Here is a 21,496-nt window from a genome sequence, read left to right on the forward strand (position 1 = left end):
GTCCCTGAAAGGGGCCAATTATCCCAGATTACAAATCCTATCAGGAAAGCAGACCCGACATCTGAGTTATACAACTGAACTCACTGCACTCAAGCTGGACTCTGCTCAGATTTATGTCCTCTTGAGTATCAAGCTCAGATCCTCGTGGGTCTGCTGAATTGAAATTAATTATCTTTCAGATCATACTCACTTGTAATCTTTACTCAAATTGAATGCCCTTTACTGCCAAAGTAAAGAACTGTCAACCATACATTGAAATCCTTTAGAATAAGAGCTTCTTATTAAAAATACACACACACAACTGGTTTCAGATTCAAAATAATAACAGTTTATACACTTAATGCTGTTGAAAAATATTTTGTCCACTGTGGGCTTTTAATCTGCTTTTAAAGTACACAATCTGGTTTTATCCTTGCTCGTTTTGCCACCAATTCAAAGTTCCTTGGAGTACGTTCAACATTCAAACACTGTCGTTTTGCACCATGCGCCAAATAAACAACAATAAGTGTTGTGCAGAAGTATTGATACTTCTGATCCTAATTTTCAGATTAAAAGATTGACATCAAGAGGGACACAGTAGAAAGCAACTACTCTATCACCATGCTATAGTAAATAAATAAGTAAGTATAGTAAATAACATATGGCTGATAGGAACTACTTCTCCCGCCGGTCTTGGTTGTATGCAAACTATGGCTCCATGAATATGTGCAGTGCCACTGCCTGGGAGAGGATATTTTTGATGGCTCTAGGAGCTTTTTCAGTTCTCAGAACAGCAGCCGCACTGGAAGTGATGTGTGTGGGAGAAGGAAGGGAATTCCCCATATTCTTGAAACTACATAATAACGTTCTATTAAAGGTGCACTATGTAGTTTTGGGGAAGAAATTTAAATCAGAAAAAAAAGCTCTCAACTGACTAAATAAACAAAGACTCTTTGTTTTCATGACTGAATAAACTGACTTTAAAGGACAACACCATTTCATACTGTTTAACTTTGTCTATATGTGGCGGACCCTGCCACCTTTGTAGCTTCAAACATTGTTCTGGGGACCTTATTTTCCTCTGAGAACAGCTTGTTTATTCACGTATGCAGAAAATAAATATTTCTGAGGTTGTAGTATTACCTCATAAATATTGTAAATATCAATAATATGTAATATATAATATTGAACTGAAGAAGCCTCTTGGATGAGAGGTGTGATGTCTTCAAGAGACTGAAACAAGTCCAGTTGCCTACAATACAGCACTTTTAATTACCATGACCTGGAGGACTGAGAACCTTCATCAACATTGTAACTATTACAATTCTGAGTTTGAATTTCTTCTCCAGAACTACATGGTGCTTCTTTCAGGCTTTGCACAAAGTACTGGTGTCGCTGATACCAGCCTGGGTTTTATAGGATCGGAAAGGAAATCAGTCTCACCTGTACAAGAGATTTTAATCTCAATATTACTTCCTAGTGAAATAAAGGTTATATATAACTACCATGATATGCAAACACACACCACATCTAGAAAGGGAAGAGAGAACGTTTAAAACTGCTGTCCGATGATGGCTTTTAGCATGATGAAAACATTTGATGGAAAAAAGGGGAATCCCTCGAGAGAGAGACCCGGTGTCTCACCTTCCTCAACCCCACAGCCTGCAGGCTTGGGGACCCTCTCGTGTGTCAGCTCACCTGCCTCTCTGCCTCAGGTTAAACTGGAAGGCGAAGCTCCAGGTTCAGACACAGCTCCAACCCTGACTAATACATCCACCCTCCCTCCCACAGACATACACTCTGTGGCAGCTCTTTGTTTACCTATGGAAATCTGAGCCAGGTGATGTGATGACGTAGGCCTACTTCTGTTCTCCCCTCCCCCTCCCAAACTATCACCTTTAGTTATTGACGTATGACTGAATACACATTAAAATGAAGCTGGGGTGTCGAGTAGGACTGTTAAAATGTGACGTTTTTTAAACGTCCTTCGCTCTTTACCTTCGTCAGACCGGTGAGAGAATGAAAGGTGGAAGTGATGCAATGTTTTCTGTGCACCTGTGACCCCCCTCCTCCTCCCTGCCTACACTCACATCCACGCATCAACCTGGTAGTACCGAGGAGCGGGACGCGCGAGCCGTTGGGTGGAGCAGCAGCGTCGCGTGCTGCGGAACACACTCAGTAGGTCGAGTGAGCGCGCGCGGTTTGGTTGCAGATGCAGGTCGCGGAGTGTGAGCGCGAGGCGGGGGGAAATGGCGAACGGGCGCGGGCGGCAGTGCGCCTCGTGAGGATACAGTAGACACCCGGAGCGGAGGCAGCAGGCAGCGGGACAGAGGACGGACGGGAGAAGGCGACGGGAACCATGGAGGACTCCGAGCCCGCAGAGGACGGCTTGCTCGCCGGCTTGCGTTGGAACCGGAGCGCACGGGACCAGGCTCAGCTCAAACACAAAATCCGGGATCTGCCGGGGTTACTCAAGCACGGGCTGCACCTGCGGAAGAAGAGCGTGAGTGTTTAAACCTGTCCGTCCGTCCTTCCGTGTTTTCTGTGTGATGAACGTTAGGGATGAGCTGACGGGGTTTTATCTTTCCAACCTTCAGTCTGCGCTGTGAGGCTGTTTCATAACCCCGTCACGACTCAGGTGTTTTCATTTTGTTACGAGCATTACTGTCGCAGAGGCTGTGTTGTGTGTGTGTGTGTGTGTGTGTGTGTGCTCTACATCCATAATAACCAATTGCTGTTGGACATCATACCTTCACACTCCAGTAGTCAAGGCAACAATACCGCCCCCCCCCCCCCAACACACACACACACACACACACACACACACACACACCTACTTACATACAATACAACACAGCCTACAAACATTTATATGTGCATGTTTATACACAAAAATCATTGTGCAGCTACCAGACTCACAGTCATTTTAATGACTGATGACTGATTTTCGACTATAATATGTGGAAATGGCCGTCACAAGTTCTGAAAGGTGATGTCTTTTCCCCATCGCACCATTCACAACTCCGACATATTCAGTTTAAGATGATGGACAAAAGAGGAAAACAGCAGATCCTCACATTTGAGGAAGCTGGAGCCAGCAAATATTATACATTTTTGTTTATCAATCATTAACCGGTTATCAAATTGTGGCTTATTTATCCTCTCATCAAATTGTCAGTTATTTGAGTAACGGATTCGCCTATATTCTCGAGTAAACACAACATCACCAGTCCAAACAGGGCAAGTCTGTGAATCAGCCATCTGTAAGTCATCTCATGGGTCCTCTGGCTCTGCTTTGTGTCTGTCGGTCTGCTAAGCAGTAAATGTGTGTGCCTCGGTGTGTCCTGATGTGAAACGAACACACCTGACAAGCCAAATATCTGCTCAAAGTGTCAGCTCCGCTCATCTTCATTGGCGGCGGCGGCAGCCAGGAGAAACATGTCCCTGATTCCCTCTGTGGCAATCAGAGACACAGTGCCAGGACTTCCTGTCCCAACGGAGCCAAATGTGATAAATATATGCAACATTTGTTATGTGAAGCCACATTTGACGGAGGAGGAGATGAACAGGTCGTGTCATGTCACATCTTGTTATTTTAAGTCATGTTAAAAGGACATCAGCGCAATTCTTTTGTGTTGACAAATCAATGATAGTAAATCCTGTAATGAATTTCAGGGGCAGTATCCAGTCCAGACAAATACAAAAACAATATAAAGAATGGATGAATGAATGGATTACTTCAGTAGCATACAGTGTTTCTATCATGCACCGTATCATCTCTGTGTTATTGTTCATTTCCTGTGATCGAGCTGGAGGGAAGGAAAGAAGGAAATGCTGAAGAAAAAAATGGCGAGTTTTCCTTCTCCTGTCTTCATCTAACTTGGTGTGTGTGTGTGCATGCATGTGTGGGTGAGTGTGATGAGGCGTGGGTAAGTAGTGTAAAGGTATGGCTGTTCTGTGCAGACTGGTTCTCTCTAGACACTGGCAGTTGGCTATGCTTCACCTGGCGCACACACAATCACACACTTGTTTGTATATGCGCATATAAATTCCCCAAAAGATGAAGAGAGGACCTGCCATGCATTGTTTTTGTACTGCACTACAATGGCACTCAAAATACGAAGCGCTAAAAGGAAAACGGTGACACAAGCTCAAATTACGTCGTCTCTTACAGGTGGACACCTGTGCACATCTTTTATCTCTCTTTCTTTATCCAGAGCTATGTTTTCTTTTTTGTCCTTGTATTTCCGGTCCTGTAAAAGCTCAAAACATCTGACACAAGCAGTTTTTCACATTACCTCATATGCTTTTTTGATGTGCGCCGACAGCTGAAACTTGTGTTGCACAAAGCCATCTGTCGCTTTTGCTTCCAACCTGCAGTAGCCTCACCTTTGACAATCCTGTCTTGCATTATCCTCTGTTGTGACTTGCTCCGGTATTCAATTATTAGTACTGTATTGGCTAAGATATAACAGGAGCAGAGAGATTTGCTCAAAGGTACGCTTCACGCACTTTTCAACTTTGAAGCACCTGCTAGGGTGCTATGTGCAGAAGTCACGCTGTAGAAGTTTAAATCAGGTCAAGTGAAAGTTTATTATAGCCAAGTATCACAAAGCATGTCTGAAAGGGCTGTACATGTAAAAACAACAGAAATCAAACAACATGCACAAATGTATAAAAGTCTGTGTGTGCTGCAAGTGAAAAGAGTCGACTGAGCTACCCTCTAAATTTGGGCAGTAAGAAAAAGAGAGAGGCTTGGTAAGATGAGGGCCAACCACCTACTGATGTGTTATTTATTTTTGGCAGGGCTCCAGACTAATTCTTCACAGTGGTTGCACAGGTTCCCCCAACTGTTTTTTTTTTTAAATTTAGGCGCACCAGCACATAGTTTAGGTGCACCCAATAATACATTTTAAATTAATTCTTAAAAAACAGTTTTTAGTTGCACTTAGTTTTAATCTAGGTGCACCCAGGAGCTCTGTTTTGAGGAGACGGGCAGCTGCAGCTCAGGAGGTGAAACTGTCGTCAACTAATAGCTGAGGGTGAGTATCAGGGTGACACGATTAACTACAAAAGGAAAATGTACTAGTTTTCTTTCCTCCTCCTCCAAACATCTCAGTCACGTGTCAGATTTGACAGTTATTGATCAGACAAAGATGCGTACTAGAACATAAGCGCAGTGGACTTACTTAAACACACATGTATGAACCCACTGGTGAGGAAATGCAGCAGAGCAAAGACAGATGCTGACAGGTGACGCTGATTGGTTGAAATTATTTTTGCTATTGTCACCCAACAATACTGTGGACTGTTAGTTTTGGCTGGATTCTGTTGCTGACACCAGAACAAGGGAAGAATCAGTGTTTATGGCAGCGTGACACATGAAACTTTCTGCAAAGAAAACGCTATCAGAAAAACATCTGACCAATAAGGCTTTCTTGATGCTTACTCTCTTATGTTATGTTAAGATAGTGAGTGCAGAGGTTTGGATGTAGACTTTGTCATTTGCAAGTACATTGTGACTAAAGGCTTCTTTTAGTCAATCAATTAAAGCAGATAGATAGAAAATGAAAACCACGCAGAACCTCCAAAACAAACGCGAGCCATTGCACATTGTAATAATGGGTTGTTTGATGTGTGCATGTCCTCTTACGTGGTTTAATTGCGCTTTTTTGGTTTGGGGTTGCAGCCTCTTCATTGTTCTTTCTACTTTTAGTGAATTGAATGAATAAAATGATTAGAAATTATTCGTGCAGCCCCCCCACACAATCCCGAATTCTCATTTTTAAATGTGACATCTGGATGTGTATAACAAAAAACACTCGTTACACTTGTGAATAAAAGCTTGAACACAAACCTAGACATACAATACTTCCACCCACAAACACAATATGTAAATGTGCTGTACAGTATGCTGCTCAAAATATTTCATTTAGGCTGTAAAATGCGATTATCACAGTCATAATGTGAGCTTACAGGCTCTATGATCACTGTCTTAGAAGAGAACTCATAATATTCCTCAGAAGATGATCTTTTTTCTGCATTACACATGCAGCAAACAGCAGCTGGTGATGTGTTTTTATGTCTGCCAGCAATATTTCACATCCATTACTGCATTATACATTGAGATTAGAAAGATGAAAGGCCAAGTGAGGGGTGGAGAGAGAGAAACCCAACACACATTCACACTAGCTGTATAAACCTACACATCACCAGAACTTTACTAACAAGTGGAAGCTGCTTTTCAAGATAGTGATGCACTTAAATGGAAGAGCACTACATGCAAAACTAGCAAACACTCATAATACATGACAGACAACAAGGATCAGAAAAACCTAAAATGATCTTAATTATTATTAGTATTATTTATACTACAAGAATGTCGGCTTGAGCAACCCATGGCCATTCATTCAGAATACAAAATGTTAAGACACCGTCTCAGAACTTGTGTCAATTCTTTCAATCATGTTAGGGATTTAAATTATGGAAATATGGCACTCAGTGGAGCACATACTTCCGCCATGGCTCAACAGTCCCCTTATTCACTCGTAGATACAAGCCACCTGACTACGCCTGATATCTTTCATCAAGACCCATGAGTTAATGCCTCAGAAATCAACAAAAATGGCAAAAAACACCCTATCTCACGATGTTAAGTATAAAATGATAGAGAATTCTGGGCCGGGACGCATCCTCCATTCAAGTTTCGTTGAAATCAGTTCTGTAGTTTTTGTGTAATCCGGCTGACAATCCAACCAACCAACAAACAGCCATGGGTGAAAACATAACCTCCTTTGCAGAGGTAATGATTATTCGATCAAAATCATCACCGAAACATTTTCTGTTGATAGATAACTATTGAAACGAGTTATAAATCACTATACTGCAGTGTCGAGACGCCAAAGGTCACGTGGGTGCTGGCAGATAGGCTCCGGCTGGCAAATGGGTTTCTTAGCAGCTTAACCGTGTGTTTGTTTGTCTGTTTGTGTGTGTGTTGTGTTCATTGCGCTGTAGCTGCTTTGATGTCTCCATTTTGACTTCCTTGTATGACGGATCTGTCGAGGAGTCGACAGGAGCTCAGTGTGTACGTGTGTGAGGGGGCTTGCCAAGCATACCGTGCTACAGCTCTTCAGTGTGCTCAGCAATCTAATCTGAGAGTAATCCATTTCTTGCAGATAATGACCTCACTCTCTCCTGCTCCCTCTCTCTCTCTCTTTGTATACACACTTTGAAGTCATCACACAGATAAGCGTGTCAGCATGTGCTCTCTCTTTATAGCTCTCGTCCCTCCTCATTCATCTCCTCCTCGCTTCTTCTTCCGTCACTCTCTTTTGGCCCTCCGGTGTAGCGACGGCAATGGACTGTACACCCTGTGATGGAGGAGTGTGTGTTTGTGAGAAACCGAGGCGTGGACTAAGAGACTCACAGGAACATGGCCAGCGGATATTCCTCTCGCCGAGTGATACAGTATGAATGAAACACCTCCTCCTCCAGCTCTGGCGGCGTGTCTTGAGTGTGTTTGTGAGAAGAGATGACGGTGGAGAAACAAAGACCTCTCGAGAGATCTGTTTTCACCAGACAGGGAGACAAAGAGATGGAGAGATAAGATAGAGCGACCAAGACAAAAGAGAGAAGGAAGGAGCAAGACAGAGAGAGAGAGAGAGTCAGAAACAATTTATTTAGTCTGTGTGCTTGGCTGGCTGGTGTGCTCTACTTAACCCCCAGTCCAAACACTGCATGTCTTCACAGACACAAACACCGAAAAAAAGCTCTCATCTTTACTGATATCTCGGAGGACGTCCGCACTGAGCTGGCAAAAACTGAGCTCTTTTAAAAATGTGTGGGTAAATCTGAAACTCCAGCCTTGGGTTTTATTATGAGTGAGGAAGAACTCTGCTTTTTGGACTTTCTGTCACCTCCAGTTTTCTCTGTGATCTTTCATTTTAATTATCTGTATTCCAGTCGGGCTGCAAGTAGGTTTGACCTGAAAGTTTAGAAACTTCTAACATTGCCACAATTATCAATGTCCAAATCCATATTCTGAAGATGAAGGAGATGCTGCGATGGCCTCACTGAAAAAGAGGCAATAGACTGATAAAAAGCAAGAAAGGAAGAGTCCTCTGTGGTGCTTAATTAGGCTAAAAACAAGTGCACATAAAAAACAGCCGTGTGCATGTGATACAAGTGCACAGAGCAGTATCTGACAAACATCCTCACAACCCCACCCTCATCGAAGCTTTGATTTTCATTAGATGTTGTCACTGAAGCTTCGAAGCCCCACAAATTGTATTTGGGACAGTCTCAAGGCTCATTTATGCGCAATTTTAGTCAGGACCTAGCCGATTTTCCACACTCTGCGTTCATTTGATCCGTATTTCTGCATGTTTTCTGATAGCTTCCGGATACGGACCAACGGAGCAGTATCTACAGTATTCGCGGGGGCAGTGTAGGAGTGTAGCCAACAGTTTAAGCGAAACACGATCACAGGACAAGAGAAGAAGTTCTAGTGGTTGTATTGTTTAACATCGATGCCAATGTGAAGGGTGTATGCTGCTACTTCTGATTATTTTCTTAGTCAATTAAATTCACAGATTTTCATGATCACATAATGAATTGTTTGGTCTATAAAATGACATGCCTCATTCAATTTCCTGAAAGAAGATGGCGTCCTCAGATTGCGTGATTTGTCTGACCGGCCACCCAGAACTCAAAGATATTTAGTTTACTGTCATGTCAGCCTCCTGGAGTGTCTGCTGCGTTCTTGCCAATCTCACGATGACGATGAAGTCCCTACACCCAGCCAAGATATAGTCTGGCACATAACCCCTCCCTCACAATATCACAAATTGTTGCTTTTACGCAAGGCTAAGTCCCCTTGTTTCCAGTCTTTATGCTAAGCTAAGCTAACTGTCTGCTTCCTGTAGCCTTATCTTCTGAAACCCTTGGCAGAAAGCAAATATGCATATTCCCCGAAATGTCAAACTATTTCTTTCAATGAAGAGTAGCCGAGCTCTCATGCAACCACTTACTTTGGATTGTGTGTGTGTGTGTGTGTGTGTGTGTGTGTGTGTGTGTGTGTGTGTGCGCAAGAGTGTACTGTATACTCACTTGTGTGAGACATCCCAGACAGTATCATCGCTCTAATGAGGATCACACACACTGCTCTACATCTCTCTAATCATCCCTCTATTTCATTTTCTTGCAACTCGAAGCCACAGCCGTGCATTTCTCCCACTCTCCGTCTTTGTCTTGCACTTTTCTTTATTTCACGATTTCAATTAAAATGATCTGTCTGTCTCTCACCGCCTCAACTCTCTTCCTCTCCATCTGTCATGCTCACACCCTCAGTCATACATTCATAGACTGTTTTGATTTGTTCAGCCTCCCTCTCTACTTTCTCGGCCTGCACCGCAACTCATTTATGTTTCTCCATCTACATCCATATTCCACGACTGCTTAGGTGCTTTTCGTTTGTTCCATCATTTGATCTCGGTGTTTCTCTCTATCCGTCATCATCTGATGGTTTGTTAATGTCAGCCAGTGAGCGGTGAAGGGCAGCAGCACAGGCTCGGTTTTCCAGAGGGAATCAAACCCACAACTCTATCAGCAATCCTGCTTCACAGAGTGCGCTCACAGACCAGTTGCACTCCTATTGCAGGAGGTTCTCATCCGTCTGTATTTTAACGAACGCTGGCAACGTGATCATCATCCTAATGCAATTCTACAGTTTGCATTTTTATCAGGCGCACTCTCAAAGGAGTGCTTGTAAAATGTACAAATTATGTTCGCCCTCTTCAACTTGCGCATGTTCAGATTTTTTGACAGTAATCAACAGATAAAACAAATCTCTGTAAATCATCTTTGACAGCAATTACAGCGTTTGAGTTTTTGAGTGTGTGTGGATACAACTGGACACAACATTTTCCCCTGTCATTGCAAAACTGCTCAAGCTGGGTCAAGTTGCACGGAGAGCAAATTCAAGGTCCTGCATTAAATTGGCCACTTGAGTCAGCCCTTATAGGACTTTCTTGTTGTTTTGGATCCATTCTTGCCTTGGCTTTGTTCTCTCGCTGAAAAATAAGCCTTTCTCCAAGTCAGCAGTCTCTGTCAGACAGCAGCAAGTCTTTCTCCAGGATTATTCGGTATTTTGCTGCATTCATTTTACTCTCTATCTTCAAAGCATTCTGAGGCCCGCTGCAGAAGCACATGCCCTCTGAATGACAGTGGCATGACCCGAGAACATAGTAACACGGTATAAAAACTTGATTTTTGTCTCATCAAGCCATAGAAATGTCTACACTTTGTTTAACTTGAAGTTGCTTTCACATCCCAGTCATGAAACCTGCAACTCTGTCTGGGCCATATTTCAAGATAAGAACAACATATTTAATCACCCATTAGCTAAAGTTAGCGTAACAGCTTGATCGCATACAGTATGTTTCTCTTCTAGGCTTAAATAAGAGTGTGTGTACTTTATTTCTTTCTTGTCATATCGTGTAACACTATCAAACCGTAACGTTAGCTCGTAAGTGGTTGAATGCTAACGTTAACGGTTGTCTAACGGAAGCTGACAGGTTATTTAATATGTTTTTTTATCTTAAAATGTTGCCCGATGTCCCTCCGGAGTTTCACTTTCAGACGCTAGTCGCTGATTTATCAGGAAGCAGTGAAATTATGAATGAGTTGTCAGATTCCCTACGTTTATGGGATTTGAAAACTGGATCACAGCAGTGCGACGTTTTGAGCTTCAGTGTGACGTCTGAGGAAAATGTTTATTTTTCACAGATTAGATTGGAAAAGTGAAAGATGATATGAAGCGACATGTTGACATGTCACAGTAGTAAAAGCACAGGTGTAAATAATAAAGTTAATATGATGGCTGAATCTCATTTAGCTGCTGCCCTTTCAGAGCCATTATACGTGCATGCTGGTTCACTGACATGGCTTACTGGGACTCTTCAATAGAGGAGAGCCTTTGTTTATTTTATGAGTAACACCTTTGCCTTTATCACTACAGTACTGACTGAATAGTGAAAATGTATGCTGTAGAAAAGGCCTAATTTTGTTTGTCTCGGCTGTGTAGTTTTAGCCAAGAAGCCAGCTCTTGGACCTTGTAGATACATGTGTATGTAACCTAATAATCAATTGTCACGCCCTGATTACACACAAGTGACCTCCATTCACATGAAGCACTTGGCTACACTGGTGATATCCTTGGGTGCGTCAGTCAGATAAACATTCTGTGCTTTGTTTACTTACTGTTGTGTGTATTTGTAGAGATTGCTCACGTGACATCAACGAGTCTTTGTTGATCGGTGTCATGAAGCCTCTTTTAACTACTGTGATTCAGAGCTGTAAAACAATAAAACAGGAAAACGTTTCAAGGAGGTGATCACTTTTATGGACACAGTAACGGTCTCCCTGTGTCGGTTGGAAGTAACAGACTAACTTTTTAGATATGCCTGTCTTGAAGTAGTGCTATTAAGTAATAACATGTTTAAACATATTAATATTGAATGTTGGCCATGTATAAGCAGTAAAAAAAAAACCTGTTAAACATGTGAAAGACGCTTGTAATCAGCCAAGAGTGGGTGTTACTAAGTAACATTACAATGCATTGCACTCACTGCAGTGAGAAACAAAAACAGATGGCTGCATGTAGGGCTGTTTCTGCTCTACTTGATCCAACACTTACTATCATTTTTAATCTGTTTTATGACCAGTGTGTCAACACAGTGTCAGTGCTGTCTACTAGCTCCTCTAGCGCCATAATAATCCATAAAGATTAAGAGTTTATTTCCTCATAGGGGAAGCAGAGGTGGAGTGGATACGCCCAGGGCCAAGGCTACAATGTGTTGATAAGAACCGTGAAGATCGTGTTGGACAGACAGTTTCTTTTTATTGTTAAGGAATTGACTTGATAAAAATCTTCGTATTAATGTTTACTACTGCGCTGGTTTCATTGACGAGTGCTCGAGTAAATGTGTGTCACTGTTTAACCATGTCGATCTGATAATCATCATACACCTACAAGTAAAAATGAATGATCACGTTCGCAAAAGTGTGTTGCAGCCACATGTGTTGCCACTGATTGTTTAAACAAAACCTGACTAATGCTTTTGAAATGGTAAAACTGGTCTGACTCATGTTACAGTCTTGTTTGTTCAGTGTGTCTGTGTCTCTAGCTCTGACAGTTTTTGTGTTTTTTGTTTCAACAGCAATCACCTGACACTATCCCCGGACCAAGCACTGGACCTACAGTACACAAGGTAAAGAAACACACACACACACACACACACACACACACACACACACACACACACACACACACACACACACACACGCACACACACACACACACACACACATGCACACACACATGCACAAACACACACAGGTGATGTCATCCCTTTAGTTTTGCTTTAAAGCAAAAGTGTGTTTGTTTTGCCCCAACACAGATGACATCATTGATGATATTACCTTGGGCTTTTTATAAGCTAGTTTCACCTACTGCACAAACACACACACACACACGCACACAAACGCATTCAGAGCGTCTAAATTTGTCATGCATCATTAAAATGCAGTTTGCCAAATATTTCAGCACCGCACTCTGAAAAGGCCTCAGGGCTGATGTGTCTAACGTGAGCATGTTTTTCTTTTAACACTGAAAATACGAACTTAAGAAATAATAAGTTAAAACATGAAACAAATCAACATCTGAAGCTTAGAAGCTGCCTTTTCATGCTACCCAAAAAAGTCTTTATTTTGCGAGGTTGAACTTTTTTATTGGTTATATTTGACTTTATTTTCTTTCATATTTTGCTTCATTGGAATCCAACATTGATGTGGTGCCCAAAGCAGTACGCTGCTGTTAAAATCATGCCTATGAACACCTGAGCAGGGATATGCTTTCAAAAAGCAGCCCCAAATCTGATCTTGATAAGCCAGTTTAAAATTCTCAATCCTTATTTGTTTTTGTTTTTTTGTTTTTAAGATATTCATCTAGAAAATGCTTATCAAGAATTGATTGAATTGAACCTTGTCACTAAAAGCTGGAACAATCAATAAACTATGGAGATTAGTTTGTATGATTGTGACAGTGACTTAATGCTGACATCCACTTCCTGACTACCAAACTTTGTGATCAACTACCTCAGCATTAAACTTAATTATGGAACTGCATGGACTACATCTATCCTCAGACTGACTCTCCACATAGTTGGTGTAACATTTGACAAAGTTTTCAGTTTGAAAAACATGTTTCAGCAAAGGTTGAGTCATAAATCATTCTTCATTTTCAAAACTTGATCCAGTTGAGTCATCACACCCCTAACTGAAGAAAATGCAGACAGCTCAGCAGAACAGTGTGAGAGGATCTGTTTGAGGACTGGCTGTGTGAGCCTGATTGATCCCAGGGTCTTTATATGAAAGGCCACCTTGTTGCCGCAATGATGATCAGTAATTCTGATTTGAGGTCAGAAACCTCCTTTGAGTTCAAGACTCAGTCTGTCAAATACTGCAGTGCACGTAGACTGTGATATTCTGAACCTTGAATGTACCCCGATGAGTTTTGCTTGACAACAGACACAGTTATGTTTCCACTCAATGTTTCTTACCTAAATAGAGTATCTGCATCCTTGAGGGCTAACAAGAATGTGAATTGCATTTCCTTCTTAGTAAAACATTTGCAAAATTGACTTATTGAAACCTAAAGTGTTGATCTTTCTTTTTTCCTTGCCTTCAGAAAAACATCTTCAAGAGTCTGACTTTTCCATAGCACTAAAACTCACAGGTCACCTTTAATTTAGCAACTGATGGGACCATTTATCTAACACATGCTCTACCATCCTATTATACAAGTTGTAGTGACCTCTTGAAGTGCATTTACAAAATCCGCTCCCATAAAGCCACAAAGCTATGCCACATAGATAATGACAGGATAAGACAAGAGGTCGAATTGACACTGAAGGGAGTCTCTCATGTTGTAACGTAAATGTGAATGGAGCCTCGTCCGTCACCAAGCTGCCTCTGCTCTGTAGCATGTACATGTGAATATGAATGGAATAGAACAAGCAGCCCATGTAAACACTTTAATTGAAATACTGTCTTATTTACTAAGGTGTCAATAGCAGGATTATTGCAGAGCGCATAGCCACAGTCAATGTTTCAGACCTCAGGGGAAAAAAATCAAGCTGTCCTTGTGAGCTGGTCAATGACAGCGGCACACTAGCTCTGTGCTACGTCCAAAGTAATGTTGAGATAAGGTTTTAGTCGCATTTATTAGCATTCAGTCTTTAAAACACCTGTGTTGATGTGCTTCTCTGTGTGTCAGTCTTGTTCCCAGAGTTTTCCGTGTGCTGGTCGGAGCGTGAGGAATGCCTTCCTCTCTCATGGACCATACCCGGCTAAAGACAAGATACACCTGGCCAGAATCATACGGTACAGTTGTCTCTGTGTCTGTCTGTGTGCAGAGCTGAATCGATGTGTCCGGTGAAGCATGTACACCGACTCGCCCCGTCCTGATTGGCCAGTCATGTTGTTTATGCAGTAAGACGAGCAAAAACGTGACGTGGACAGCTGAGCACATAGCGAGCTGGGAATACATGCACTCTCATGCAACATACTGTACATATGGTACACAGAGATGCATGCAAAAACCACATGAACATCTGGACATGAATATAAATAGATAGTCTTTAACGTCACACACCCACACACATACACAAAGAGGTTTATCCTGAGGGAAAGAAGACAGAAAGTATTCAGTGTTTCAGAGGAAAAGGCTTACAGAGAACTAATGAATAATCAATGGATATTGATTCAATAAAAAAGACAAGGCTTGTGTGGCTGCACATGTGTGCTGAAAAATGTATGTGTGTTTGTGTTTTAACAGGCGTAGTTATGTAGGCGTGGAGCTGGTGCAGTGGCTGTGTGAGCAGTGCATGTACGTGCGCTGTCGGACTACTGCTGTGCGTGTCTGGCAGGTGCTGCTGGAGCTGGGAATCCTGCTGTCTGGTAAGAAGACAAACACACACACACACATAGAGGCACACTAACATGCCTGGAGGTTGTACTGTGTTTATAGTTTATAGTAACCTTCCAGTGACATCAGCAACAACCTGCACCTCTGAAAAGAAACAAAAAATGAACCAGTTCATCTCATAATTTCCATCAGAGTAGAAATATAAATTTGCTGTTTCATTCACCTGCTTTACTTTCACTTCCACCAGGTAAAATGAAGCTGTTGTTCTGTCCATCTCCTAATAATACCAAAAATCCTCTTTTTTGCCAAAGACCACGTTAACAACTAACATTTTACCACACACTAAACCTTCTGATAAACTGCCTGGATGTGATACTTTCTTCTGTATTCAACAAAGAAAATGTAGAAATTGTGATAGAAAATTATCATATTACTTTCTGTTTTATGTTGAAGCAACACTCAGTATGCTATGGATGACACCTCATTGTAAAAAGGGTAAATATTCAAAGGCAATTAAGAACGAACAAACGTGATCTCCAGGCTGCCTGCTTTTGAACATTTGCTCAGATTCGGTGCATCGGTCTGGCTAATCCACCATGACTGACACAAAGCATTTACTCGGGTTTTATTGTTGCCACCATGTTTCTGCTCTGAACTAAATCAGTGTCTTCTATAAGCCACAAGAGTACATTTTAAATAATTTCTTGAATTCAGGCTCACATTTCAGTGCGACAATATAAATACAAGCAATACACAAAGCAACACTTGTCTTGAATCTTTAGGAATTACTTTTTACCCACATTCAATATATTTTTGACCCTGTTTAAATGGCTGTTATATTTGTTTGTGCTATCAGCATGGTTTAACAAATTCATAATTTCTTCTTCATGACTTTTTTCTCAGTCCTTCTTTTCATCATCTATTCATTTTTACAGCCCCGAATTTTAAAGGTGCGATATGTAAGAGGGTGTAGCATTGATTACACTGTAGTAATCTTTACAAAAAATGTACATTCATCATGTATTATTATTGATATATTATTGAAGTAGTCACACGTTCCCACTGTGAAAATTATAAAGAGGAAACAGGAAAACTTCAGGACAAGAAGCTGCTACTTCTCACATACGTTTCGGTGTGTCTGTGTGTCTCTTCTCCCTCCAGTGGACCAGCGGGTGGTGTTTTCAGACTCCAACTCTTACTACCAGTTCAGCTTTGAGGAGTGTGACTCCGCCTCCTGTGAGTTTCGCTCCAATGAGGGGGAGTGGTCAGAGGCTGTTAGGCTCCTCCTACAACTCGCCCCGTACGTTCAGTTTCGCTCTGGAGGCGGGACCACCAGCCCGTAAGTGTCCCATTAAAATCTGATTGAAATGGATGGAAGGTGGGACGTTCATTTTGTAAATCATGTTTCCTTTTAGAGTAAAATAGACGTTTTATGAAGAAGGGAATGTGTTAGGATGTGGCTAATTTGTGAGTGACAAGTGAAAGCCATGGTGTGTCCTCGAGCTCTCAGTCAGATCCGATCATGTCCTCCCCAGCTCTCCACCCTTTTGTCCAAATATGGTCTCTTCTGGCCCCAAATAACCGATTGGTGATTCTGAATTCAAAGCAACGTCACGGTGGTTTTACACTTGGTAGAACAAGTAAAAATTAGCAGTTAGTTTGAATTTGAACAAAAGACATGTAGTCGAACAGGCTCGGAGATATCCACAAATTTATATCAAGATGTTGTCCCCACCAAATATTGCGATAGATGATATTATTGTGGGCGAGTATTGTATTTTATTTTATTTTATTTATATTTTATGCTGATTAGTAGTATGAATAAATAAAGGACTGAGAGGTTCATATGCTGCTCATTTATTTCTTTACTTCTCCCGCAGCAACACATACAAAATAATATCAAATGCAAACTTTTAAATGCAACTTAACTGCAAAGAATGAAATGCAAACATAACAGCCTACAATATTAACTGCAGCTAGTCTGTCACTGGCTCCATTCCCTCTAAACTCTAGAGGGCCAACCAGGTTGGAGAAATAACACAGTAATAGATTAAAATTAAGAATTCAAATACAGGCAGACAATTTCCTCGCGGATGAAGAACCAAGCAGCTTTTCGATGGTTGATATTGTGAAAAAATATCTCAAATGACAGCAAATATTGTGATATTTGTTATTATCTACTACTGGCCCAATACTATAGTCTCATCCTGATCTAACTTTATTTTTCAAACAAAAAGAGAAAGTTATTGAAGTTATTCTAAGTCATTTGTCTGTTGTAATGAAAAGTTAACCGCTTCAACTTTTCTCACTGGGTCGTTGCTATTCAGGCCAACATGTTAAACTTTTGCAGAATGTCGATGATAGTTGATGGTGCATGTGACTCAGTCGTTAAATACTGGACGATCTCCACTGACCTGAAGTGGAAGCTCATTGCTCTGGTAAAATATCAAAGTTGAAGTGACAGTGTTTCCGTTTAGACCTAAGATTGAGGTCATTTGTCTGTCTGATGACTTACTTTGAAAAGTGACAAGCAACAGTGTTTGATTTGGTGAAGTGAAGAAGTGCACGCTTGCAAGTGCCTTACTGTCTTGCAACATAATACACACACACACACACACACACACACACACACACACACACACACACACACACACACACACACACACACACACACACACACACTTCAAGATCTTCATCAAATCCCAGCAAGAAACCTAATCTCTATTCAATGTTTAAAATCCTCAATCTGCTTATGTGAGAGACACGTTCATGTGCAGGCTAACGCACCTCCACATCCGTGGAAGAAATACACTCATACACAAACATCGACACATGATGCCAACACAGACACGCAGAGCGGTGTCAGCCAGAGTTCCCTGCTTTGCTGCTCCTATGTGTGGGATTCCTGCTGAGGCTGCTACTGAACTCAATCTGTCACTCAGAGAAAGAGAGAGAGTGAGATGATCCAGGGGAGGGAGGGAGAGGGGGTGTCGGGTAATGCAAAAAAATACATATATAAGGAGAGCGAGCGAACAAGAGCACACATCAACGCATTCATCTGTGTGTCAACTTCAAAGGGTTTTTACAGACACCAGGGACAGTGTACGGCAGCAGGGGGAATTGAATGTCATATAAATCTCATGTATCATGCTGTATGTACTCCTGTGTTCTCCATACGTTACTTTATATACATTATAGGGGCTGACATGAAGAGGCACTCCTCCACAGTGTCTCCACAGGTTTCAGAGGAGAGGGTGGAAGAGAGACATTTTGATGCAATTTTAGCACGTTTGTTTCACATTCACAGATTCGACAGAGATGAGATTATATATTCTTACCATGTCTGTCACTTTGACCCGGCTGCTGTCTTTCTGTCTCTTTGGGTGTCACACCTTTTCTCTGCTGGCATCCTCTCGATCTCTCTCTGTCTCACACCCTCCCTCCCTCCCCATTTGTCTCTCTCTCTCTCTTGTTGGTGTAAAAGAGTTGTAGCTGTGAGGGAAAACACCTGATGTAACTCCACTGGCTGCTTCCAGGAGAATTGACGATGCATTAGTTAATATTAATACGCCAAATTGTACAAAATGCCAATTTCTACATAATTTTGCTTTAATCATTTACAATAAATGAAATATATTGGATGTTTTTTTTTATTAGAAAATGATTTAACCTCTGACTTGAGCTATGCTAAATGCACGATCAAAGTAGGCTCCATTTGGAGTTAAAAGAATGCATCCATGCATTCACACACAACACTTGACTGGTTTTGTTATATTATGTGAATCCATTTAGAAGTTAATCACCTTTTTGATGAAGGCCACGCCTTCTGTCACATCCCTTTTCAAGGCTCATGATCAACCTTTGTACAACATGCAAGTCTGCTTGTGCAAGTCTGTAAACACAATTAGAAGTTATGTGACTTTTAGCGACCGTCCACTCCCATTGCCATGACCTCTTTTAGCCAGCTGGCCTGAACACAAACACACGTCTTTACACAAACACACTTGACCTCCATAGAGAGCTGAAACTGTGGCCACGAAAGGATGGTGTAATGTTTTTTGGACCAACAAAGCGAGCTATGGAGCTGCTGGTCACAGCCAAAAGTCTTTATTCAAACACAGGTGTCCTCTTGTAATAGGCCAATATAATCTGATATCTGACTGCAAATTATTCCTTATCCTGAACTTACCTTTATTTTGCCAACGCATGCCTTGAGAGCCCATCTGCATGCATTTTCTCTCACTTTGTTGTGACAAAATCTTTAATCAGAGAAATACACCATTTTTGAAGGCGCTGCAGATGAAGCCAGGTGTGACTGATGCTCATGAATTGTGGCTCTGCATCTCTTATTAAATCTAATGAGGCAAGTATTAAACTGACGCTGATAACTGGATACTTGATAAGGCAACATTAGCTGACTGTTCTGCCTCCTTCTTGTGATTTCTACTTTAGCGAAGCTGAAGAACAACAGGCTACTAATTAAATGGGTTATCTCTTCTGCATCATGTGTAGAAGATGTCTCTAAGTGTGTGTCATTAATCAGTTTGTGTCAACACCGCCAGCGTGCCTCCCCGGGTTGCTGTGTCTGAACAATAATATTTGCTACAAGGCACATTGTGGTCATTAAAGTTGATTAGTTTATTGTTTATCGTTCACTGCAATGCTCGCTAGAAATAAATGTTGTTTTGTGGGATACATTTAACAAGAGTCTTTCAAACTTCAGCTTCATCCATCAAAGTACGTTGAATAATTCAACAACAAATATATACATTATACAAAAAAACATGCATCCCCTCTCTCTCTCCATCTCCATCTAAATCCACTTCAGTTTCAATTTAATGAGGTCCATTGGCAGGAAAGCCTCCCTGTCTCATTCTCTCCCTTCCACTTTGCCTCACATTACAGTGGAGGCAAATCTTGCATATTTAGTGCTTTTCAGTAGAGCTGTGCAAGTAGAAGGCATTAAAGTTTAACTATGAAAAGATGTCCTGCACTTTGCCCTTGCAGCAAAAGTCACTGTTCATTTTGAGTTCAGTTCAATTTTAGCTTAGTCAGAGTGTGAGCTGATCATGGGGAAGTTAATTTTTAGAGATGAACAACACCAAGTCTTGATCACTAAACTGATTGCAATCCTTTACTGTATGAACACCAAAAACAAGGGACAGACACAGCAACGTGAAGACCTGGTCGGTATAATGTCATACAATAGACGCAATATCAATAGCTAGAATAAATGCGATATGTTCAGAATTTGTTGAGAATGTTTAATATTTTTCACCATGTATTCAAACAATGCCTCAAACTATAAAATAGTTATTTATACCTTGCAGTTTGAAGGTTTAAGTTGATGTATTTGCCATTATACAACACAGGGTTGCATGACGAAATGAAAGTTTGTAACTGGGTTATGCTACACAAACATAGAACATATATACAGATATACAGTTATTTATAGACATATAAATATCTCCTCGTCCTGCTGTAGTCGTGTGCTCTGTTGGCTCGAAACACGGTCCACGCGTTGAGTGCAACAGCTTGATCCAGGATGTTGTGGTGGAGACAGGCCTCTGTAAAGATGTGGCTGCAACAGTCAGATTTTGCATTGCTTGGCCAGCCTCCGTCCCATTTGTCCATTTAATTCTCCTGCGACTGGACATTAGCCATCAAATCCAAGCCATATGTGCCGCCGTTGCGCTTGAAGATGCAGCAACAGCCGTAGTTCAGACTTCAGAGTGAGTCTAGCTACTGTGAGAATGAACTATTACTGAATATTAGGGGTGGAGATCACAGAGTAACCCATTATACGATCATATCACAATATGTTGCCCACACAATACATTCTGCGATACTTGATACATTGCCAGACAATCATGTACTATACATCACAATGTCTGTGTAAGTGAAGAAGCAAACATTCTCCTAAAAAGGCAAAAAGCAGAAGGTTTCAATTTCACAGAATGAAACAATGGAAAACAAAAGGGCGACGAGTCCTAGCTTAACACCACCGTGAGGAGTAGTGTGCAGAGTAGTGACTCTAGTAAGTGGAATTGGCAGGGGTTTAGAGTATTTAAATAACAGTATTGATAGCTGGTGCCAGTGTATAGATAATGTATCACAAGAGAAGTTAATACTTTATATTCCCACATTGATATTTTGCCCCACCCCTACTGTATATTTGATGGCACAACCACGATCATAGAATTATTAATGGTTTACAGTGAGCAGTTTACAGCTATCCAAAGCACAGATCTGTGTACTCTCCAAAGGCTCACTCTGTGCTCCCACATTATACTGTCTATTATACATAGTGCATTATTTATTGTTGGTGTAGTAGGAGGTGGCATTAGTCAATAACAATTAAGTTGCCAGTTTTCCTGCCTTTTGAAATACAGTGTTCTCTACATACTGATGTGCAGAATTGCCAGGAGCTAAAATGTGACACCTTAGCTTGAGAGGAAAATACATACTCGCTCTCTTTGCTTGATGCCCTGATCGAAAACGGTGAAAAACCAAACGGATACAACAGAATGC

General features: G+C 41.4%; 1 protein-coding gene across 1 annotated transcript in view; it reads left to right on the forward strand.

Moving 5' to 3' along the window:
• The first annotated feature begins 2,057 nt into the window (after positions 1 to 2,057).
• The window catches only part of rapgef5a (Rap guanine nucleotide exchange factor (GEF) 5a), a 52,931-nt gene continuing 33,492 nt past the window's right edge, over positions 2,058 to 21,496 (forward strand). The window contains exons 1-5 of the mRNA XM_084380254.1: positions 2,058 to 2,482; positions 12,198 to 12,248; positions 14,315 to 14,421; positions 14,876 to 14,997; positions 16,127 to 16,304. Coding sequence (XP_084236380.1) covers positions 2,339 to 2,482; positions 12,198 to 12,248; positions 14,315 to 14,421; positions 14,876 to 14,997; positions 16,127 to 16,304 — 602 coding nt within the window. The 5' untranslated portion in view covers positions 2,058 to 2,338. The remainder of the gene's footprint in view (positions 2,483 to 12,197; positions 12,249 to 14,314; positions 14,422 to 14,875; positions 14,998 to 16,126; positions 16,305 to 21,496) is intronic.

Source organism: Pagrus pagrus (genome assembly GCF_965226575.1).
Source record: "Pagrus pagrus genome assembly, chromosome: 17".
In the NCBI taxonomy this organism is placed as follows: Eukaryota; Metazoa; Chordata; class Actinopteri; order Spariformes; family Sparidae; genus Pagrus; species Pagrus pagrus.